This window comes from Natrix helvetica (genome assembly GCF_964273705.1).
Source record: "Natrix helvetica genome assembly, chromosome: 2".
Taxonomy (NCBI): Eukaryota; Metazoa; Chordata; class Lepidosauria; order Squamata; family Natricidae; genus Natrix; species Natrix helvetica.
The window spans coordinates 266,416,058-266,441,708 of NC_138552.1; the positions used below are offsets into that span (position 1 = coordinate 266,416,058).

A 25,651-nucleotide genomic window follows, 5' to 3' on the forward strand; every position below is an offset into this window, starting at 1 on the left:
GTTGACTCAGGAAGGAGGGGTGACTCAGGAAGGAGGGGAATGGGACCACGTCAGCCTCCCTCCTGCGCACGTCCCATTCCCCGCCTTCCTAAGTCAACATGAAGGGGACCACGGAGCGCGCTCCGCAGGACCACAGTTCACGCTGCACGATCCCTCCTCCGCGATCCCTCCAGCCTCCCTCCTGTGCACGTCCCATTCCCCACCTTCCTAAGTCAACATGAAGGGGACCACGGAGCGCGCTCTGCGGGACCACGGAGCGCGCTCTGCGGGACCACGGAGCGCGCTCTGCGGGACCACGGAGCGTGCTCCGCGATCCCCTTCATGTTGACTTAGGAAGGCGGGGAATGGGACGTGCGCAGGAGGGAGGCTGAGGCTAGAGGAGCCTCCTGCACACGTGATCCCATTCGCTTCCTTCCTGACTCCTGAGTCAACATGAAGGGGACCACGGAGCGCTCCCATTCCCGACCACGTGTGCAGAAGGCTCCTCAGCGCCTTTTCCCTTTTCCCTTTTTTTTAACATTTTCATGATGAGAGCGGTGCGGCTCTGCCTCCCCTGCCTCCCCTGACCGCACGTCCCTGGTGAGGAACAGTCATAAATCACACATTCCAGTCCTGTTGCAACTTTGAATGGTCACTAAACAAAATGTTGTAAGTCAAGGATTATCTGTATTACAATTTAAACCATCATTAAAATTGAGCATTAACATCAAAAGCATAACAGCTCTGATTACTAAACTATAACAAATAGGAAGAATAAAATGTTTTTCAGTTATCATGGAAATCATTTGGGATTTCACACAGCTCCCCTTACCATATATTTTAAAATTTTAGAAGAGTTTTCCACAGAGAAGCAAATGGATATTTAGAGTACTATTAGGACTAGTGATAACTGTTAAGTAATTAAGCTCCCCGTTAGAAGAGCGAGTATGCAGAGAAGCGTAATGAGAGTGATATGGAATAACACACACAAAACCAGCATACAGAGACACTGAATAGTATAAAAATATAGTAGTTTACTATGTTGAAATATAGAAGTATTCAGAGTCCGATTAACAGTCCAGGTCATACACGGTTCAGTAATTCAGTTATCAAAATATTCAGTCTAACACACAAAGTATAGCTAAACGGTAGCAAACCACAATACCTCAGTATACACCAACCAGCTTCTAACAAAACAGAGAGAGAGATCTAACAACCATTCTGGCTCCCTCTTATGGCTGCTTGAGGTAACAAGCCAATTACATCTGTTAAGTATTTAAAGTAACAGTAAAGTAATCATAGCTTATATACATTAATAATAATAATTAATAATAATAATTTTTATTTGATTAGCCGCAACCCTCTCCCGAAGGACTCGGGGCGGCGTACAATCAAAACGGATAAAAATACACATAAGACAAACATATATACAAAAAGAACAGAGACATATACATATGTGCATGGAGGAGAGTTGACTTATAAGTGAAAGACAATTAAAAACACAATTTAAAATCCCCTTAAATAAAATTACTAAATTAAAAAACCCATCAGGAGCGATACGAAGTTATGGTTGAGCCAGGCCAGCTATTTGGAAAAGGTGGGTCATTGCCAAGCCAAGCCTAGGGTTACATCCCTAACAATAACTATTATGAAAATTATACTGGTAAAATTAGTAAGGATATTAAATTGTTTAACATGATATGCTATTTGTCATTTAGGCACCATGCAAGTATTATAGTAACATTACCATGCTACCAAATAAATATTTGTAAATAGAGTTCGTCTTAAATAGTTGGGCCTTTTAATAGTATAGACAGGAAAGCAGAAAACTGTGAACTAAAGATGCTGTACAAATCGGAAATATCTGAAATTTAATAGTGAAAATGAGGTACTGATATGTTTTCAACTGGACCAAAGTCTACTCATGCTGAACATTAGGATGATGTAGGCTATGTAGCCTTCATCCTAATGAAAGGAAACCGTATGAAGAAAACCAAGAAGATTTTTATTATAGTAAGCACATTTGTTGATAACCTGTGCACTGACCCATGTGGAATAAGATCTCTTGTAATTTATTAAATACTTTCATTATTGCAAAGAGTTAAGTATTTCAACGTAGGGAGCTTACTCCCTATTTATCATGTACAAAGTGTTTTTGTACATTTTTTTCTGATTTAAAACTTGTATGCTATTTCCTAAGTCTATGGAAGAGAACTCATATTCGTCCTTCCTGGTATTCACTTATGAAATACCTAGTTATCTCGTTTTTCTTCCGTATGTGTTTCTCCCTTGTGCTTATATTTTATTGTTTGTGGTTTGAGCTAGTTATTCCTGATATATGGCATCCTGTCCTTTTATTGGAGATCGCCACGCTCTGAATCTGACCGAACACAGGTGAGAGCCCATTTACGGGCTTACCTTGTGACCTCTCGGCGGCTTTTGATACCATCGACCATGGTATCCTATTGCATCGACTGGAGGGGCTGGGGGTGAGGGGCACCGTTTTGCGGTGGTTCTCCTCCTACCTCTCTGGCCGAGTGCAATTTGTATTGGCAGGGGGGCAGAGGTCGACCTCGAGGCCGCTCACTTGTGGGGTGCCACAAGGGTCGGTCCTCTCGCCTCTCCTGTTCAATGCATACATGAAGCCGCTGGGTGAGATCATTCGTGGGTTCGGGGTAGATTACCATCTGTACGCGGATGACACCCAGCTGTACATCTCTACCCCAAACCACCCCAACGATGCTGTCGAAGTGATGTCCCGGTGTCTGGAAGCCGTACGGATCTGGATGGGAAGTAACAGACTCAAGCTCAACCCGTCCAAGACTGAGTGGCTGTGGCTACCGGCACCCCGGTTCAACCAGCTGATTCCATCACTGGCCATTGGGGGCGAACATCTGGACCCCGTGGATCGGGTACGCAATTTGGGCGTCCTCCTAGATCCCCGGCTGTCAATGGATGACCATGTGACAGCCGTGGCAAGGGGGGTGTTTCACCAGGTTCGCCTGGTGCGCCAATTGTGCCCCCTATTGGACCGGAACGCCCTTCGCACAGTCACCCATGCGCTTGTGACGTCCCGGCTAGACTACTGCAATGCTCTCTACATGGGGCTCCCCTTGAGATGCACCCGAAGACTGCAGTTGGTTCAGAATGCGGCTGCGCAGGCAGTTTCGGGAGTCGTTAGATACTCCCACGTAACACCTCTCCTGCCCGGGCTGCACTGGCTGCCTGTGGCTTTTCGGGTGCATTTCAAGGTGTTGATTATCATCTTCAAAGCGCTCCATGGCACAGGATCTAGTTATTTGCGGGATCGTATCCTGCCCCACACATCCCTTCGGCCAATTCGCTCACACAGAGAGGGACTCCTCTGGGTGCCGTCCACTAGGCTGTTCCAGCGGGCGACGCCCAGGGGAAGGGCCTTCTCTGTGATGGGCCTGACCCTCTGGAATGACCTTCCCCCTGACATTAGAACAACCATGGACCTCCGCTCCTTCTGCCAGAAGCTCAAAACCCACCTGTTTCATCTAGCCGGCCTGGCCTAATTCCAGCTTTCCCACCTCAGTTTGTATTTTTAAATTTTACGGTTTGGTTTTAAGGTTAAGTTTTTAATTTTTATAAACTTGTACAGGGGTCTATTTAATCCGTTTTTAATTATATTTATTATCAATTGTATGGTTTTAATTTTGTACCTGTACACCGCCCCGAGTCCCTTCGGGGAGAGGGGGTAGTCTAGAAGTCTAATAAACTAAACTAAACTAAACTATTAAAACTGTAAAATAAAGCTGAATATTGGCAAAAGAGATAGGTACCTCTTAATCAAAGCCAACAGCAATGTGTAAAATGTGTTCTGCAAGTCAAAAAGAATTACTAAATTTTGGTACAACTCAGAGGAAAGCAAAATCATACTACACTGCAATAAAGTTTGCATCTAGATGAATTTATTTTAATCTGTCAATCTCTCTGTTGAGGCTATGGAATTATCAGTTTTTCCTCCTTTCTAGTACTAACGTGTAATGACATTTTGAGTGTCATACTTGTAGCATTTCTAACTTTCTTCCCATAAGTGACAAGAAGCTAATGGTTCTTTTTTCTAGTCTTTCATTCCCAAATGAAATTATACTAACAATGGAGACAAATTACTACTTTCTGAAACTCTCTTTGGTGTGGTGTAGCGAAACTGTAAAGGGCAGCTCATAGTTTCTTAGATTGTAAAAAACAGAGCTTTGATTTACATTTTCTACATCTGTCATTTGCTTTCTAATATATTGATCCACCATTTTCTTTCTCCACCCCAATCAATACCTGTTGAGTTAAGACTAATAAAAACTCCTTTCCTGCAGCTCCTCGTATTATTAACTAGCAAAAGTCGTCTATATTGTTTTGCCCTGGTTTGATCTCATCACTCACTATAACGATTATGTGAACAAAGCTTAAGAGTTGCTAAGGGAAAAGAAAACTGAAAAGAAGGTCACAGTATGAAAATCAGCTAGTATGGTAAAGCCATTTGTATGGCCAATGCAACACAGAGATGAACCGCCCTTCAACACCCAATGGTTGCTGCTTCCCAGGACTGTTTTGATTCCCCTCATGGTCTGTTTTCAGCTTTTCCTACCTCCAGCAGCACTCTGCCGGCCGTTTTTGGGAGGCCTCAGCGCGGCCCGTTTTTGACCAGCAAAGTGCTGCAAGAGACCGGGAAGGCCAAAAATGAGCCGTGTGGGAACCTCGGGAGGCCTCTACATGACCTGTTTTTGGCCAGCCCGACCTCTGGCAGCACTCTGCTGCCATTTTTGGGAGGCCTCTGTGCAGCCCATTTTTGGCCAGTAGAGTGCTGCTGGAGGCCATGGAGGGCAAAAACGAGGTGCCGTTTTGGCCGGTAAAGTGCTTCAGGAGGCGTCTGTCCCACCTCGTTCCCTGCCCCCCTCTCACCGGCCCACGGAGAACTACAATGCTGATCCAGCCCTTGAAGAATCCAGTCGGGTTGACTAAGCCATGGTACACTTAGACACAATGAACTAGATGGATGAGTTGCTTTCATACAATATGGCTTCCTAATGCACTCACTATTTTGTCTTACTTATGCACTGAATCACTCAAGCCTGTCTAGATTACAACACATTGAGGATTAAGACTTCTATAAAATTCATAGACGTCTCTTATGTTATCATTAAGGCAAGTTATTACTGCATTACATTTATGGGAAGATAGAGGTAATAGGGAAGAAAAAGAGTCGCCTGAAAATGCTGTTTCAGGGAAAAAAGGAGAAAGAGAAAATCAGGTTTGACCTCTTGTAACTAATTAGACATGAAATCAAAGATTAAAAGCCTACTAATAATCCATGTAGCATTTACGCTTGAATTTTAATGCAGCATGTAAATCAAACTGACCAAAGGAATGCAGTGTTCACTAACTGCCATGAATAATGCATAAATTATGTAGGGGCTTATTTTGTCCTGGATGCAGTCACTGTATCACATCCCTCCCCAGTTCCCTGGTTAGCAAAAATGTGAAAAGCAGGTCAGATTATTATAAAAACCTTCTGAAAAACCAAAACTGTGCTGGAGCTTATTGGTTACACGGGCTGAGTTTTATTTTATGGACTGCAGGCAACTATTTTATTTCCTGCCTGAAATGACTAGATGTATAATGCCCAGGATTCAAAACCTGTCTTGGTAAAAGAAGCTTTGACCTTGTGCTCAGTGTACAAAGTAAAAATGTCACTTGCCTTATGTGATAAAATGTGTTGGAAATTGGGGAGAGATAATAGCAGCTTTTGATGGGCTTCACCTGGTGTAGAGCCTGGCTATGCAGAACATTTCCTAAAAAGTGCTAGTGATTTAGTTTGACTGACCATGCCATGCAGCAACAGATGATGAATAGTAGCAGGACAGAATAGAGCCGTGATGGTGAACCTATGGCACGCGTGCCAGAGGTGGCATGCAGAGCAATCTCTGTGTGCACATGAGCTGTTGCTAGCTGCTCTTCTGGTTTCCAGCATGCTAGACCTGGTTTGGGAACTCTGTGCCCCAAAAGTTCACCATCACTGGAATAGAGGAAATAAAATAATGAAGAAGATCCCGGAGGAAGCACAACTCATGTGCAAGAAGGGAAAGGTGAATTAGGAAGAAAGGAGACATGTGGAAATAAAAACCTTACATGAGGCATATGGAGTCTTCTCCTTCCAGAACTACACTATCACTGATGCTCAATGGGGTTGCACTGTCCCAGGAAAATGTTAATATGCAATTGGGGGTCCCAGAATTAGAAAGACCCCTAAACCCTGAGCCACTCAGACTTACCAGCTTCAGTTGAAGCCTGCTGTTCCCCATCTAGATCCCCATAGTTTCCAGGAACCAGGATAGAACATCAATAGCGTTGCTTAATTCACCGGGGGCAGAGATGTATACAAGTAGTCCTCGACGTACGACAACAACTGAGCCCAAAATTTATATTGTTAAGTGAAACATTTGTTAAGAGAGTTCTGCCCCATTTTACGACCATTCTTGCCACCATTGTTCAGTGAATCGCTGCAGCTGATAAGTTAGTGATCTGGTTGTGAATTGAATCTGGCTTCCCAATTGACTTTGCTTGTAAAAAGTTGGCAAAAGGTGATCACATGACTCTGGCACGCTACAACTGTCATAAATATCAGCCAGTTGCCAAGCATCTGAATTTTTGATCACACAATCATGGGAATGCTGCAAAGGTCGTAACTGTGAAAAACGGCCACAAGCCACATTTTTCAGTGCTGTTGTAACTTTGAGCAGTCACTAAATGAACTGTTATTAGTTGAGGACTATCTGTAACTGGGTATCATCAGCATACAGATACAGATAGTGTAGTGCAGAGACACATGAAGAGCAGGTGACAGTCCTGGCTAGGATTGCCTTTGAACAACTTCAACTTGTGCATCAGTTGCTAGATCAGGAGGTTCTGCTCACAGTCATTCAAGTCCTGTTACCTCTAGGTGGACTATTGTAATGTGCTCTATATGGGGCAGTGGTGGGTTCCGGATCCCGTTGCAACTGGTAACCTGTGATGCTCCAACTGCTCAGAGGAGTGTTGGGCAGGCGCCGTACGCTGTGTGCACGTGCGTAAATGGCCCAGTTGGGTCAAATACAGGTAAGGAATGCGGGCGGGTGAGCAGGCCCTCTGAAGCACCGTACCGGAACGGTGTCTGCTGCTCCCAGCAGGCACTGGTACGCCCGTACTGGGGTGTACCAGCCAGAACCCACCACTGATATGGGGCTACCCTTGAAGAGTATCTGGAAGCTTCACTTGATGCAAAATGCAGTTATCTGTGCCCCTAGAATGGCACATGGCTAGGCTGCTTCCAGGTCCAATTCAAGGTGCTAGTTTTGACCTTTACAGTCCTTCTTCATGGACCAGGTTATTTTGAGAAACTGTTGCTTCCCGATTACTTCCACCTCTTCCAGGTCCTGTCTGCTAGTGAACTATATTTGGTGGGACCTCAAAGGGGGGGGGGTTTCTGCAGTTGTGTCTGTGGAACAGCATCCCTCCCATTCTTGAGGTGAGACCTACTCTTACAATACAATACAATAGTAGAGTTGGAAGGGACCTTGGAGGTCTTCTAGCCCAACCCCCTGCCTAGGCAGGAAACCCTATACCGTTTCAGACAAATAGCTATCCAACATCTTCTTAAAGACTTCCAGTGTTGGGGCATTCACAACTTCTGGAGACAAGCTGTTCCACTGATTAATTGTTCTGTCAGGAAGTTTCTCCTCAGTTCTAAGTTGCTTGTCTTCTTGATTAGTTTCCACCCATTGCTTCTTGTTCTACCGTCAGGTGCCTTGGAGAATAGCTTGACTCCCTCTTCTTTGTGGCAACCCCTGAGATATTGGAACGCTGCTATCATGTCTCCCCTAGTCCTTCATTCTCTTAAGCTAAACATACCCAGTTCCTGCAACCGTTTTTCATATGTTTTAGTCTCCAGTCCCCTAATCATCTTTGTTGCTCTTCTCTGCACTCTTTCTAGAATCTCCACATCTTTTGTACATTGTGCCGACCAGAACGGAATGCAGTATTCCAAGTGTGGCCTTACCATGGTATTATGAAGTGATGTTAACACTTTATGTGATCTTGATTCTATCCCTCTGTTGATGCAGCCTAGGAGTGTGTTGGCTTTTTTGGCAGCTGCTGCACACTGCTGGCTCATATTTAAATGGTTGTCCACTAGGACTCCAAGATCCCTTTCACAGTTACTACTATCTTCTTTGATATCTTTCCACAAATCTCGTAAAACGTGATTATATAATAGGCTTGGGAGTGGAAATGGGGATTGGAGAGGTAGCTTCACTGTGTGTAACATCTATGTTCTTCTTACCCTTTTTAAAATAATGGTAATAATTATGTTTTAATTTTAGAGTGGTTTTATAATTATTGTTTGTATGTTTTTATCATACATCATCAGAATCAAATTCTGTAAGATGGGTGATAAGTATTAATATGAAAAGTAAATAGTATTGGTGCTACAGGCAAAAGATAGAAGAACATTCCCTATGTTACTTAATATAGTACCTTGCTTGTAAAATGATGGCTTAGCACAATTGCATTGTTCATACAAAGTTAAGGTAATGGATGGGCTCCTATTACATATTGAACAAATACAAATCAGTGAACCCTATTCTATCATGCTTTTTGAGTCTAGTCCATCAGTAGAGTACAGGAGCTTCCCCAATGGCCATTTTCATACACTTTGCAGCTGCTTAATCGTTTAGAGCCAAATATTGTATAAAATTGCTCTTTAAAATTTGACTTTGAAGTACCATAGAAAAGGGACAAGACTGACGAGGAAAGACAATGTCTTCTCTACTGCCTATTCATTTTGTGAGATTTGTGATTATGGTTTGCTTATTTCTTTTGCCCAATGAATGCTTCCCAACACAAATACATGTGTATAACTACATACACATAACTTTAGAGAATAATTTGTGGGAACATCATTTGCGGACAAGGAAAATTAGGGAATGGAATTAGAACTTCCAACTCACTTCCTGGTTGATTTTATAGATGCTTCTCATAATTTTTAGTCTATTTAAGGTCTATTTACGGCCTTTAATGTTCACTTAGATTTGCTGAACAAGGGGATAAAAAGAAAGACCTATCCTCTCACTTCCCCACAAATAGTTGTCTTTTGAAAGAAAACTTTCATGTCCTACTTGTAAGTCTCTCTCACACACTTCCATTTGACTACTGTACGAAAAGAACTTGTGCGGTGATATCGTTTGCCTGACCCAGAACGGCTCCTTTACAGCTGAAGCAGAAAAGAATACAACGTCATGTCAATAAATCTTGGTAAATAGGAAGTACCATCCCAATAACTGAATTTACTTCACCTATGCAAAGGACCTCTGCTACTGAGGTCTGGGTTTCTTATCAGTGACGTGCGGTCACTAGAGGCAGGGGAGGCAGGGCCTCACCTCTCTTCATGGAATAATAGTATATAATATTATATACTATATATAATATTATATACATCCGTCCGGCCGCGCCCGGGAGACGCGGAGGGAGCAATGTTGTCGGCGCCTCCGGATGACGAACCAGTCGCTTGCTTTCGTCATCGGGAGGCCGACAACATTTCTGCCTCCACGTCTCCCGGGCGCCGAAGCAGTCCGGCGAGCGAGCGAGCGAGGCAGCGAGATCTTCGGTCACTCGTCCACCGGACTGCTTCCGCATCTCCCGGGCGCGGATGGACGAAGGGAGCCAGAATGGCGCCGAAGCAGTCCGGCGAGTGAGGCAGCGAGATCTTCGGTCACTCGTCCACCGGACTGTCTTGGCGCCATTCTGGCTCCCTTCGTCCATCCGCGCCCGGGAGATGCGGAAGCAGTCCGGTGGACGAGTGACCGAAGATCTCGCTGCCTCGCTCGCTCGCTCGCCGGACTGCTTCGGCGCCATTCTGGCTCCCTTCGTCCATCCGCGCCTGGGAGATGCGGAAGCAGTCCGGTGGACGAGTGACCGAAGATCTCGCTGCCTCGCTTGCTCGCTCGCCGGACTGCTTCGGCGCCATTCTGGCTCCCTTCGTCCATCCGCGCCCGGGAGATGCGGAAGCAGTCCGGTGGACGAGTGACCGAAGATCTCGCTGCCTCGCTCGCTCGCTCGCCGGACTGCTTCGGCGCCATTCTGGCTCCCTTCGTCCATCCGCGCCCGGGTGATGCGGAAGCAGTCCGGTGGACGAGTGACCGAAGATCTCGCTGCCTTGCTCGCTCGCTCGCCGGACTGCTTCGGCGCCCGGGAGACATGGAGGCAGAAATGTTATCGGCCTCCCGATGACGAAAGCAAGCGACTGGTTCGTCATCTGGAGGCGCCGACAACATTTCTCCCTCTGCGTCTCCCGGGCGCGGATGGACGAAGGGAGCCAGAATGGCGCCGAAGCAGTCCGGCGAGCGAGCGAGTGAGGCAGCGAGCGAGGCAGCGAGATCTTCGGTCACTCGTCCACCGGACTGCTTCCGCATCTCCCGGGTGCGGATGGACGAAGGTAGCCAGAATGGCGCCGAAGCAGTCCGGCGAGCGAGCGAGCGACGCAGCCTGATCTTCGGTTGCTTCCAGAGCCGGAGCGGGATGGAGCAGCCATCGCCTTGGAAGTGAGTCGCGCGGACGGAGCTTTGGGGCTGAGGAGAGAGGCAGGGACGGAGGGAGTGGGGGGAGAGGAGCCGCCCCCCTCAACCCCCAGGCAATGGGGAAAGCTTTCCCGAAATGGGGGGGGGGTGTCGCGGGAAATAAAAAGGGCGCGCGCTGGGGGGGACGAAGGAGGCTTTGGCGTGCCTTAGAGGCGGGCGGGCAAGCAACGAAAGGAGCAGTGAGGGCGGGCGGTGGCTGCAGGCGGCAAGGCTTGAGCGGGGTGAAAGGGACTGGTGCCGGTAGAGGAAGTAATGCTACGCCGCGGTCCCCTTAATGTTCACTCAGGAAGGCGGAGAACGAGACCACGTGGTCTGCACACGTGGTCTGCACACGTGGTCCCATTCCCCGCCTTCCTGATGACGTCACCAGCCTCCCCAGCCATAACCCTCACCGCACGTCACTGTTTCTTATATACAGTAACTTTTTTCAAAGTTCTGGAGGAGCCATCTTGAACAATTTATGCAATGATCCTCTATGTAATGACCCATTTGACATTATGAAAGTAGGGTTATCACAAAATGTGCAATGTTGTTTTAGGCTTGCTTTCACATTTGTATATCGGTACAGCTGTCCTCCAAGTAGACACATCTGCTCATTAGAAAAACAATGTAATTTCTAGTGTCTAATTCTAATTATTTGCAGATGATAGATTCCTTGTGCAGCCTCCATAAAGGGCTCAGCTTTTCCCACTCAGTGACTAATAACCAGGGCCTTTAGGTAACAACAACCAAAGCAGTAAAGACCTGATACAAATTTGCGTCCATTTCTGTCTGTATTGAATGTGGCAGTTACATTTCGATAAGAAAATTGAGGAAACTTCTGGTCCACAGCCTTGTACTATTTGATATTAGCATCGTAAATTAAGCAGTTTCATGCACTTGACTTGGTTTACAAAATCCTGTAATCTTCTGCGGTGATAATTTATTACCACAGATGCCAAAGGCACTCAAACAGCTGGGAAATACATGTTCCTCCCTGACTCTCTTTTTTGCTTGTGGTCATGTGTCAAATGAAACCTTGTGCTGATGGGGTAGGTACCAGAAGCTACCAGAGCTGCATCCTATTTGGGCAGAAAATAACAGCTCATCAAAACAACATTCTATGCTCATGTTTACTGCACTGGTGTTCCTGACCCAAAGTGAAACAGCATCACACAGCATGAAATATTCCAATCTAAAAATACAAGACAGGCAATGCATCCCTGGAAGGAAGATCAGCAGTTTGCAGAAAAGATATAGGGAAGGAAGAGATTCCAAAATGAACAATGGGAAAGGCAGACAAAGGGAAGAGGTGGCAAAAAAGGCATTTTACTTAAATGCTTTGATTCTTAAGTCACTTCTCTATACTTTAGCTATCTTCGTAACGCTTTACAGTGGCAGAAACTGCATTTCTCTCTCTGTTCAATGACAGGTAAATAAAGCATATCATATATTTAAAAGCTCCCCAAAATATTAGGATCAGATACTGTGTTTGATATTTTGAGAACATATCGTGGATACTTTCAAGGAAGCTTGAATTTTCCCCAAAGCTTGAAGTTCCCCTTGAATTTTACTCAATCAGGGAGCTGGAAGGGACCTTGGAGGTCTTCTAGTCCAACACCCTGCCTAAGGCAGACCTTATTACATTCTGGACAATCTTTTATTGAAGACCTCCAGTAATGGAATACCCACAACTCTGAGAGGCAAGCTGTTCCATTCATTATTTATTCTTATAATCAGGAAATTTCTTCTTAGTTCTTTCATGTGAGTTGGTATGTGCACACTGTCATACACGCAATATATAGGTTTGCAATATAGTCAAGAGGAAATAAGCCTCTTAAAAAAGAATGATCCAAAAGGCAGAAACTATTTTTCTTTCTTATGTTTCAATATTTTATTTGACAGAGAAGATGACTGGAGAAGTATTTCAATGAAAGATCATGACATATCTCAAACTTCTGCAAGCGAAAGCTATCACACCATCATGTTTTCTTAAAGAATGGTGCAGTAGTAGCATGTCAGTGACACTTATAAATTGGGCTTGCAAATAAAAAAATACTCAAATTTTAGATAGTATAGTATTTAGATAGACAGTATTTAGATAGGGGTGAATGCAATCACCCCTATCTAAATACTGGAATATTTTTTGAAATGTATCAAGAAGAACCACTGGAAAATAGGATTATAGGGCTGAGACCATTGTTGACCAATTACATACTATGGCAGAGTATAGATGAAGGTTGTAGAGCTTTAATATATATCTCTCTATATATATGTGTGTGTCTGTGTGTGTGTGTGTGTGTTGTATTTGTGCTGATAAATAAATAAAGGGAGACTAGTATAGATCTATTTCAAGCTATTTAGCTCTCATCAGCTAGCCATACCCTTACTGGGACACAATACATACATACATACATACATACATACATACATACATACATACATACATACATACAATAACTTATATTAACAATAACAAAAATTCCAAAAGATCATTATATGTTAAGTTACTTCAAAATCTCTTGAGGTTTTTCTGAGATTTTGCAGAAATTCAGCATTTTCATATGAAACCGTGAAATATGTGAAACAGAACTGTGATGTTCTAGTCCTGCCTCACGCATGAAAGCTGGCTGGGCAACTTTGGCCTAGTCACCCTCTTTCAGTTCAACTCATCTCACATGGTTATTGTTGTGGGGGGGGGAAATAGAGGCAGAGGGATTATTAGGTATGTTGGCTGCCTGGTGATATTTATGAAATAATAATAAAAGCAGGATAAAAATAACTGTTATATTAAATCTCACACAATTTATTTTTATTTTTATTTATTTATTTGTTTTGTCAAGCATGTATAAGATAATAGATATAAGTATAAACAAGATTATGAAATAATACATGAAATGGATATGAATAAATGGGGTTGTTAGGACAGGGATGGTAGGCATGTTGGTGTGCTTATGCCTGCCCCTTACAGACCTCTTAGGAATGGAGTGAGGTCAACAGTAGACAGTCAATGTTAGAGATTTAGCCATAAATGTATGTTCATGCTATCATGAAATTATATGACAGCATTTACCCTTTGAAAAGGTGCCAAACTAAAACATTTTCTTGCTTCCATCATGCTAATGGGATATTACATGCAACCTGTAGACACCTTCAAGGAAGATCCTGTTATAGCAAAATACTGATTAAAAGAACTGCTCACCACATTGTTATTCTAAATACCTCAATAGTTTTATTTGTTTTCCCAGATAAAAGATACTGGGGGGGAGGGGAATGAAATAGACCAAACTCACAGAGTAACATTATAATTGAAATGATCAACTGTATAGCTATGTAGGAAGAAGACCTTTAATTTGAAAGGCGAGAGATTGCATTAAAGAAGGCGGCGAAAATAATCCAAAGGTGAGAAGAATTTCTATTGTCTTATAAGGCTCTCTGTGGGAATTTTCACAGCACAGACATCTATTGGGAGCAGTGGGGAGGGAGGAAGGCTTGTGAAATTCTAGTTCCTCATGCTTCCCATCCCATCAATAAATGCCTGCAATCATACTCTTGAGCTGTGGTGTGATTTCAAGGTTCATCTCTTCCAAGCAGCTCAAACACTAATTAGCCCAGCTGTAATTAGTAAGATAATTAAATACTGGCTCACTCATCACTCTACCTTGTGTCGGGTCATGATTCTCCCAGAAGACCTTGAGCAGTTTCTCAAAGCTGATGGTTTCTGGCTGAAATACCACTCGCACAACTTCAGTATGGGCAGTTTTGCCTTCAATGAAACAATAAGAAACAAGAATATTAATCACTGAAACCAACACACACACAGATGGATATATTATTACCCAGTATGCTAAACAAGTAAAAATCTGTGGACAGAAAAAGACTGGTGATTAACGGTTGTAAGTCCTGCTTCTTTTTCTGGTAATTTCAGAGATGGCAATGCTTTATTCCACTAGGAAACTGTGCTTTTTTGCTTTGGCTTTGCAGGGCATGGCCATAAAGTCATGAGATCATATGGGTGACTGTGGGGTGGGGGGGCAGGAGGAGATGGCAAGAGACAGTTTTAACTCCTTTTTGTTCTATCTCTGTCCTTACTTTTTAGAGAGTGGGTGGGTTCATTTTTAAAAGGAAAATTGATATGTTACATGTAGGATATAAATCTAGATTAATACATTTTGCCGCTTTCTTCTAAAGCAGGGGTGTCAAACTCAAGGCCGGGGGGTCTTAGATCTGACCCAAGGGACCGCCCTGGAAAGAGTGAAGGACCGGCCCATGATGCCTCTGCCAGAAAAAATGGAGCTCGGCACTTGCAAGCTCCATTTTCACTGGCAGAGGGTTGTAGGAGGCAGCTGAAAATGGAGCTCAGGTGCCCATTTTCGCGGGCAGACCACTTGGGCCACCACAGGCGCCCCCGACATGAATGACGTCATGCTGGCCATGCCCACCCTGGCCACACCCACTCTGGCCCATTGAGGTCAAACACAACCCCGATGTGGCCCTCAATGAAATCGAGTTTGACATCTGTGTTCTAAAGTAATAATAAATAAACAGAAAAGCATTCTGCCAAATTTTCTCAGCACGTTGTCCCAAAGGTGCTTTTTCAGGAGGCAACTGGACTTCCTTGTTTTTTCTTTTGAAGATGTTTCACTTTTCATCCAAGAAGCTTCTTCAGCTCTGACAGGATAGTGGGGAGGAGAACTGAAAAAGCGTCTTGGATGTGAAACAAAATGCCTTCAGAAGAAAAAACAATAAAGTCCAGTTGCCTCCTGAAAAAGCACCTTTGGGACAACCATGACCTGGATGACTGAGAATCTCTACAGACTTTTCTCAGCGCAATTTTCTCTATTTCTGAAAGTGGCATATAAAGAGTTAGCAGGGACAAGTGTCTGAAGGTTGCCCATTCCTGCCAGCTTACTGCAGGGGAGTTAATCTGGAGAAAATTGGTACGGCATTTAATAAGAACCATATATCATATTTTGTGGGCAGAAACCACATTATTAGTTTAATATTTGTTCTTATTATCAAAGTCCTTCCCATTTTAACAGCTGCTTTGTATAAAACTTATATTATTTCAGCAAAGTTTCTTATAACCTCTATTGCTTTTTACTTTTAGCTTGGCCTCAACTGTATCACCTCTGATTTTTAGAGGCTATGTAGGCTATGAAAACAAATGTACTTTTATTATAATATTGTAATGTCATAAATAAAAAAACAGCATTGTTATGTTACTTCTGAAGGAATAACATTGATATAAAGTAATACAGGTTTCCTTGGCCGAATTCATTGGTAATGAGAGAGAGAGAGGAAAATGGTATTTAGAGGATGCATTAAACAGAGGATTGTGGCAACATCCAAGAACATAAGCCTTTGGCTATAGAAACAACACAAGCCTTTGGCAGGGAAATTATTTTTTAGCACTAGGTTTGGCCATGACAAATGTCAACACAAAAATTAGGAAACATTTGACAGAGCCCTAACTACCCATACCTATAATAATTACCTGTCTTTTCAAATACCCTAGTGCTTCCATCTGCTGCCATGCCCAGTTCTACCCTTTACTGTGTTGCCACTTTTTAGTGCTAAAAAATCACTGATTCTTCAGTCACCTAGTCATGTTCTGACTGTGGCATTTACAGTAATGAACAGGCTTTCTTCACCATTTAAATTCATTCCAATTCATTTTGATGCAGTGTTATATTTTGACATATATGGTATGGTATAACTTGGTCTGTAAAAAGTCTCAAATGTCGTCTCCTGGTACAAACAAACAAAGGAGCTCAAACTACAAGATTGGCTGAAAAATTGTCCAAGTCTTTTAACAACAGAACAAATATTTGTGGAAAACCAAAGGCTAATTTCCTGCTGAGTTTAGAGCATACCTAACAGGAGGTAAACATAAAAATGCTACTGTGAAATGCAGCAGATAATAAATGCCAAATGTATCCTTCAACATAAAATGTAATGATGATAAATTCCTAGATGGGAGATAAAAGGTACTATGCTGTATGTGATTTTGGATATAAGAGCATGATTTATTAATATAAACTACCTTCTACTGGGCTAGATTGCTTTTTTTTTAAATCCATGTGAAAATGTCTCTTCTAATCAGCCACAAAATAAGGGATAATTCTATTACCTAGAATTGTTTGCAATGCTAAGTAATTTTTGTTTTCTGGTTTTAAAATAAGTACAAATTAATCCCTTATTTTCATTGACTTAAGAACTATTTATTTATTTCAGCTTATATGACCATCCATCTAAAATTCATGACTTATGTATTTAACACATTTACATTACCACTCATTCTCTAACCAACTTGAGCAGCCCCCAATCAAAAGTTAAAATTAGAAATAAAATCATATTAAAAATATAAAACTAAACAGATTAAAATATTAAAACTTTGGAGGGCTGAAAGCGATTAAAAACTAAAAATTAAGAACTATATAGAAACTTAAAACAATATCGCTCAGATCCGGAGCGGATGGGCCCCCTTCAGTGGACCAGAGGAGCCGCCAACAGTGAGTCTTGTGAGACCATTCTGGGAGGAGTTTGATTCTGTTGCCCCCAAGGATTTGGATAGGTTGCGTGGACGGCTGCGACCGACCACATGTTTAATGGACCCGTGTCCCTCCTGGTTGGTACTGGCATCCTGGGAAGTGACACGAGGCTGGCTACTGGGCTTGGTGAACGCCTCGTTGAGCGAGGGGTCCTTGCCTGCCGCCTTGAAAGAGGCGGTGGTGAGGCCCTTACTCAAGAGGCCTTCCCTTGACCCGATGGAGCTAGCTAATTATCGTCCAGTCTCCAACCTTCCCTTTTTGGCGAAGGTTGTAGAGAATGTGGTGGCACAGCAGTTTCCACGACACCTTGAGGAATCCGAATATCTAGACCCACGCCAGTCCGGCTTCCGGCCCGGACACAGCACGGAGACGGCCTTGGTCGCGTTGGTCGATGATCTCTGGAGGGCCAGAGATAGGGGTTGTTCCTCTATCCTGGTCCTATTAGATCTCTCGGCGGCTTTTGATACCATCGATCATGGTATCCTATTGCGCCGGCTGGGGGGGATGGGAGTTGGAGGCACCGTTCTGCGGTGGTTCGGCTCCTACCTCTCTGACCGGACGCAATGTGTGTTGGCAGGGGGGCAGAGGTCAACCCTGTGGTCACTCACTTGTGGGGTGCCTCAGGGGTCGGTCCTCTCGCCCCTCCTGTTCAATGCATATGTGAAGCCGCTGGGGGAGATCATCCGTGGTTTTGGGGTGGAGTATCATCTGTACGCTGATGATACGCAGCTGTACATTTCCACCCCAGACCACCCCAACGAGGCTGTCGAGGTGATGACCCGGTGTTTGGAAGCCGTCGGGGTCTGGATGGGGGACAACAGACTCAAGCTCAACCCCTCCAAGACCGAGTGGCTGTGGCTACCGGCACCCCGGTTCAGTCAGTTGATTCCATCACTGACCATAGGGGGCGAGCAATTGCCCCCTGTGGAGCGGGCGCGCAATTTGGGCGTCCTCCGAGATGCCCGGCTGTCAATGGATGACCATGTTGCAGCCGTGGCAAGGGGGGCGTTCCACCAGGTTCGCCTGGTGCGCCAATTGCGCCCCCTACTGGACCGGGATGCCCTACGCACGGTCACTCATGCACTGGTGACGTCTCGGCTGGACTACTGCAATGCCCTCTACATGGGGTTTCCCTTGGGACGCGCTCGAAGACTGCAGCTAGTCCAGAACACAGCCGCGCGGGCTATTATGGGGAGTACTAGGTACTCCCATGTAACACCGCTCCTGCGCGAGCAGCACTGGCTGCCTGTGGTCTTTCGAGTGCGTTTCAAGGTGTTAATTACCATCTTTAAAGCGCTCCATGGCTCAGGACCTAGGTACTTGCGGGATCGCATCCTACCACACACTTCCCTGCGACCGATCCGCTCTCACAGGGAAGGACTCCTCCGGGTGCCGTCCACTAAGCAATGCCAACGGGTGGCACCTAGGAGTAGAGCCTTCTCTGTGATGGGCCCAACCCTCTGGAATGACCTCCCCCCCGATATCAGAACCACCACCGACTTCCGCTCCTTTCGACAAAAACTGAAGACTCACCTGTTCCGTCTAGCTGGCCTGGCCCATTTATAGTTTCATTCTACCTCCTGGCAGATATTTTAATTGGGTATTTTTAGGGTATTTAAATATTGCTTTTAACTACTTTACTGCAGATATGTACAGTTTCTTATCTTTGTGTTTGTATTTTCTATTTATTGATGTGTTTTTATTTGACTGTATACCGCCCCGAGTCCCTTTGGGGAGAGGGGGCGGTATAAAAATCTAAATAAAAGTAAAGTAAGTAAAAGTAAATATTTTAAAAAATACACATACACAATTAACAGCTAAGGTTAAAAAAATCCACCAACAGCAAATTAACACAACCACTGCCTGAGCTCATCATGCATCTTGATCCTCAAGCCCAGTGACAAATTCATGTCTTTAAGTCTTGCAAAAAGAGCCAGCAGGGTTAGGGCCAATCTAGTCCCTGATTGAGATGATGGTCCAAAGAGTGGGCAGCATGATTGAAAAGGCTCTACACCCAGAAAATTAACAATTATAAGTTCTAAAAGGATACATTACTTCTATTGCAAAGCAAAACTGAGATACACTAGAACTGTTAAAAAATACTAAACATTCTGTCTTTCTCATTAAATATAAGCAGAAGCAAAATCAAGCGGAAGACGATAATGGAATCTAGATAATTCTTCCTCGTGGAATAATATACAGTAGTAGCTATGGAACAGTTTTTCAACATGCAAAATAACGCTAACAATATAAAACAAGTCCTGAGATGTTTCATCTTAAACGGTTTCCTGATATAATACAACAGGACTTTGTGCATATGAAGATGGCACGGTTTATCAATGTTTTACGTTTTGTAATTAACCCATTTTCAATTCATTCCTGCTATGGCAGGATTGTTTGTTCAAATAATATGTACTTGAAATGAATCATATATAAGTATTTATTTCTCTGATGTGGCAATACACAAAATTTGTTATATGTGTGTTATAATGCAGGATAAGCTCCCCTTGGTCAAATTTTAAACACACAAGAATATAAAACCCTGATCGGTGAATCCATAGTGTCATCGTCTATGCAGAGTCTCAACTGCATTAACTCTCAGTTCGCACAGATTCTCAGTGTGCATCTTTGCGATAAACATAGGCTCATCCAGTCATGAGATTCAAAAATTTTTTACTACCGATTCTGTGGGCGTGGCTTGGTAGGCGTAACATGTCTTGGTGGGCGTGGTTTGGTGGGCATGGCAGGGGAAGGATACTGTAAAATCTCAATTCCCTCCCCACTCCAGGGAACGGTTACTGCAAAATCCCCATTTCCTCCCAATCAGCTGGGACTCAGGAGGCAGAAAATAGATGGGGGCGGGGCCAGTCAGAGGTGGTATTTACCGGTTCTCCGAACTACTCAAAATTTCCGCTACTGGTTCCCCAGAACTGATCAGAACCTGCTGAATACCACCTCTGGGCTCATCCAATCCAACCTTCCATGGCCAACTTGGGAATGCTCACAAACCTGAAACAAGAGCAGTAGCTTCTTTCCATTGTTACTTCCCAGCAGCATTATTACAACACATTGTGTATGAATTGGAATTTCAAATTTTTATCAGTTTTAGTGGCCATTGATAATATTATCTTCCTTGAACAGGATTTTATCCTCCTTTCAATTTTTTGTCAATCATTCAAATTTAATGCCATTATCCCAACAGCTGGTAGTAAATTCTAGTATATGCGATGGATATGAAAGTATTTCATTTTATTAGGAATTAGGAGGAATCCTGAATTCCTCTGAATGTAGTTTCAGTGGATGGTCTCTTGTTCATTACATTATCTTGTTCTTGTTCTTGTACATTAGGAAAGAGTTAAAAAAATATACCTGTCTCAATGCTATTTATGATTTCATACATACCATATCTTCTTTATCCTTTAGTTTGAAGCAAAAAAAAAAAGCCAATGCAGTTGCTTTCCTTCATAAAGGAGGTCCTCCACTTCCCTAATATTTTTTTATTTTTTTTTCACTCTTCATAGCACTGTAATAATCATTAAGATGTAGTGACTAGAACTACACATAATCTAACATATGTGCCTCTCACACGTATTTAACGGCACTGTTATAGTAACAATCCCATTTTCAATTCTCTTCCTAATGATTGTGGTCATGGAATTTGCCTTGTTTCTTTGTTTCTTTATTCAGTTTTTACAGCAGCTGTATGCTGGATTGATTGGTTAGTTAATCCATTTATATACTCATAACCCAGCCAATATTTAAAGGCCAGGTTAGGGACAGGCCGTCATAGAGAAAAACTATGTGATTGTGGAGAGTCAACATAGTACATTATCAATGGCACATTATCAACACATCAGAAAATCCATATCCAGTTTCTTTTTATGTTTAAGTCATAATTTACTTATTTTATAAGACTATAGAGCAGGAAGTATCTGACTAAATTTAGAAGAGTTGGGGGCTTGCTGGAATTTCTCCTCCCAATAATTTAGGTGGCAAGTCCCTCCTAAATTAGCACTCTCGGTTTTTCTCTTAGTTCTGGCCTTCCAGTTCGTGTTTGAGCTCCTATTGAAAATATATCTTTAACTTCACACCTATAATATATAATATCCTTAGTTTATGTATTTAAATAATACAAAGATTTTTTTCTCAATTTGCCAGTGGTTGCTTCTATGCTAAATATCAGAAAGCATCCTAAAGTAGAAAAAAACTGACCCAGTAATGTAACTTCCACACAAAGCAAATAATTATATCAACATAGCCATGCATACATATCAGTTTCATTTCATGTACAGATAACATGTTACTATAGATCAGTACAAAAAGTTTGGCTGAAGACCTGTTTGTGATTAGCCAATATCTCTTGAAGTTAAACACTTTAAGCTTTTGGCATCTGGATATGGATATTCTACCATATTCCAATTTAATTCATTCTTCTACCTTCCACTGTCAATGATTGATCAGGATTTTGTGATGGCAGAATATGCTTAATTCTAATTACCTGTTTGGAGGCTTCCTTTTTCTTTCTTTATTAAATTTATATGCTCCTGATCTCACTCTCCAAAAAGACTTTGGTTGGCTTCCCTCATAATTATTTATAAATTATATAAATTACTTATAATTATTTTTTTTCAAAATGTGCCTGTACTTTTCAAGCCCTTACCCTGTTGCAGATCTATCATGCATGTTTGGCTATATAAGGATCATCAATCAGAAAATGGATCTGTGTTAGCTCATAGTATAACAACTTCAAAGTTATCATAAATCAAAGCACTCATTAATATGTACAAAGATAAAATGTAGTTCTAATACTTGCTGCAGGATTTCCTGCTCGCTGAGGACTAGAATCCTATCAAGAATATAAATGAAAAATGATATCTTATATCTTTTCCCCCTCAAAGATTGCTAATCACTAGCAAATGATCAAACAGCAGCTTCTGTATTTCTGTTGGGACTTGACCCAAATTTAAACTCCCAAGTTTAACAGATAAAATACTGTACACATCAATCACTAAGCCTTTAAATAAATCTTTTCAGGTTTTTTTGTGGTAAACCTTTTAGAAGTCATTAATTCCCATCCCTTTCTTAATGAATTGCTATGCTCATATTTATCTTCAGGAATCCACATAAAATAAATTATTACTGATGATTAATTATGCTGTAAGGGACCAATAAGACTAAGTTAGTTTTGAGTCATACAGGGAATTAATTAAATCTGGCTTTGGTAAACAGTTTGCTATTTACCTGCCCCTTTTCTAGAATAGAAGATTGCTTCCCACACTCTGCTATAATCTTACCTTTTTGTGAACACAAGGCAAAGGGACAACAATGGCAGAGGGATCCTCAGCGGTGATTGCTTGTCTCTTTGGAATTCCTTATTCACTATATTTTCACATGCAGAGTTTAGAAAGGTTCCAAACTAGAAACATTGCTAGGTATGAATTTAATTCACACAAAAACTGCCTTCATCCATATTAATTTTCTCTCTTGCGATCGAGGCCACTAGTGATTGGGGGAGAAAAGAAAATTAAATGCTCATGGGGAAACAGCTGCTCTTATTTTTGAAGTGCAAAGTCTACAGTGGTAAAGGAAAAAGAATTGGAGAAAGGTCTGCTTCTGCATCTGTTCATCAAAAGGATGGGTTTTGTTATTGTTTTGTTTAAAACAAGACAGCAAAAACTGCTGTGAACCAAATCTTTGCAACTCAGGCAACCAATCATGCAGGATGTGTGAGCTAATTGACAATCAAGGGGTGGCACCACTCATCACTGCAGTGGTGATGAGAAGTATGATATGTTGGTCCCTTGCCAAAGGGATTTCTTAGGACAGGAAACTTCCTATATGTTCATTTGGTCAGTAATAATGTTTCTTGCAAATTTATTTACAATAATTCTTGCAAAAAAAAAATCAAGATGTTTACTAAGGGGCTACCTGAATGTATTATACTATGCACATATTACACTATTTTGCACAGAGCAAAAGGAGTAATCTGTGAAAGAGATTATGGTAGCTTTTACAGAGTGATGCACACTGCCTCCAAAAGTGATTGTGTGAGGATCATAAGACTACAGGCCCTCTTATAATCTCTTTAAAACTTCAGCAGAATTCAGACAAAGAAAAGTTTCAGAAAGGAGCAATAAAGATGATCAGGAACCAGAAATTAAATCCTATGGGGGGGGGGGGGGATTGAAGAAACATTATAATGAACATCATCATGTTTGTCATTTGGATTTACAGTATATTCACATGAAGGTGGCTTCCTTCTTTTTAACTCCAGAACAGCAACCTTACATTGGGTTGAGAGATATTAATGGGCAAAAACCTACTCAGGGAATATCTATGGCAGAGTGGAGACCAGTTTGGTGGCGCAGTTAAAGCTAGAAATCGAGAGACTGGGAATTCTAGTTTTGCCTACACAAAGCCACTTGGGTAATCATGGACTAGCCACTTTCTCTCAGCCTTAGGAAGGAGGCAATGGCCAACCAATTCTGAAAAAATCTTGCCAAGAAAAGTACAGAGGCTTGTCAAGGCAACCTCTGAGAATCAGTCATGACTGGATGGAGGGAGACGGGACACAGATAAAAACCTGGGTTTCCTCATAGTAGCTCATCAGTGCAATTACTATATCCCTGTGATGGCAAACCTACGGCATGCGTGCCACAGGTGGCAAGCAGAGCCGTCTCTGCGGGCATGCCAGCCATTGCCCCCAGCCCCACCGCGCATGTGCACATGCCTCCCACTGGCCAGCTGGTCTTCAGGTTTCTGCCACGCATGCATGGAGGCAGGGCGCATGTGGCATACACATGTGCACATGTGCAGGGGGCTCTCGCATTGCATTTTTGGATTGTGCACATGCGGGCACGCATACTTTGGACACTCGACACCAAAAAGGTTAGTCATCACTGCTATATCCCATTAGCTCTCAGAGTATAACTTTGAAAAGATAACACTGTGAATGTGAAGAATTGAAGAGTACTCTTCAAATATAATGAAATGCAAAGTTAGTGAGGAACTTTGTCCATTGTTCTGAAGTTCAGGACATAAAATGTTGCGTTTGATTTATAGGAAAGCAAATTCCAGTTCAATGTGAACATTCATGTACAAGATAGCGGTTTAGACTCAATGGCCTAAGTATCCCTTCCTAACTCCATATGAAATATGTTTGTAATACAGGTAAGACAATATAAAAGGCAGCATCTGGTCCAATTTAAATCATTATACAGTAGGAGGAATAGCTACTTCTTTAAGAGGAAAGAAAATAGAAGGGTTGCAGGATGCAAACAAGACTGCAGAACCTGAGACAAAAGCAAAAAAGTTACAATAATTAATAGGCAATCCATTGCCCTGTGAGCATATCTCCACAGTTCAATGAATTGGGAATGATTAATTTACTGAGATGTATTGAATGAGTATTCTCCACACTTAAGGATCATCCTTAAAAATCTAACAGCTGCTGCCTTGAAATACATTCATATAAGCATTAGTTAAGTTACCAACTAAAATGGATTTATTAAAAAGAGACTGTTATAAATACAATGATTATCCTTGCTTATTGTGCACACTTACTCACAGATAATACTCACTTTGAAGTTCTACAATAAAAGAAATAGCCAGATTTCCAGATGTATTAAAATTTCAACTTCAGGAATTATCTAGGCAGCGTGGCACTTACTGAAAAGTCATGACACAATGCATTCTGTTCAGTTCAGAAGGTTCAGGTGTATATACTTTATGGAAATGTGATATTAGAACAGAATCATTGGAAGGCTTTTCAGCCACAATTAACATTTGATACTTCTTTGGAAAGGGAAGACAATTAATTTCTTATTTTGCCATTTCAGTGAGCAAATACTGTCTTAACTGGGAAATCCCATACAAAGAAATAAAATGTATAAGAAAGATTTTTTGTTCTTTTGTTTTCTTTTGGGAGACATTGTAATGAAATGGGCAGCAAACAAAATAAATAAACAAATAAATAGCTTGTTGGCTGATGCTTTATTCTGTACTATTAGCAGTACTACTAGTAGTACTATTCTGTACTACTTGCATAAGCCAGAGAAACATGAGTGGATGTTCAAAAAATGCCAATATCTGACCAGACTTGGCAAGGGTTGCCGAATAATATGTCCTTTTCGCACCACATAACATCTTGAATAAGATAGTGTTTTCCATGGCAATTAATACATTTGAGCCAGAACTCAACTGGTCTTATCTTCTTGAAGATGAGTTCTGTCTTTCTGAACGTCCGTCAGCCTGCTTATGCCATATATAAATATTGCAAATAATGCTGGCTTATTGAGGGTTTTTTTAAATGATGTTTCATGAAAGAAAAGAAGATGTGAAAGAACAGGTTTACTTATCATAACCTAAATGTATGCATTATGTTTAGCAACATATACACAGAAAAAGACCTTTGAAACCCCAAGAATTCACACATAAGAGTTGATCTTTCTTGTTTACTTTAGATCATGAAACCAGGGTAAATACAAAATACACTGTGAAGGTTCCCTA

At 42.3% G+C, this 25,651-nt stretch overlaps 1 protein-coding gene across 1 annotated transcript in view; it reads right to left on the reverse strand.

Annotated features, from left to right (window-relative positions):
* MSRA (methionine sulfoxide reductase A) overlaps positions 1-25,651 on the reverse strand; it is a 224,203-nt gene that overhangs the window by 81,917 nt on the left and 116,635 nt on the right. The window contains exon 4 of the mRNA XM_081943808.1: positions 14,251-14,355. Coding sequence (XP_081799934.1) covers positions 14,251-14,355 — 105 coding nt within the window. The remainder of the gene's footprint in view (positions 1-14,250; positions 14,356-25,651) is intronic.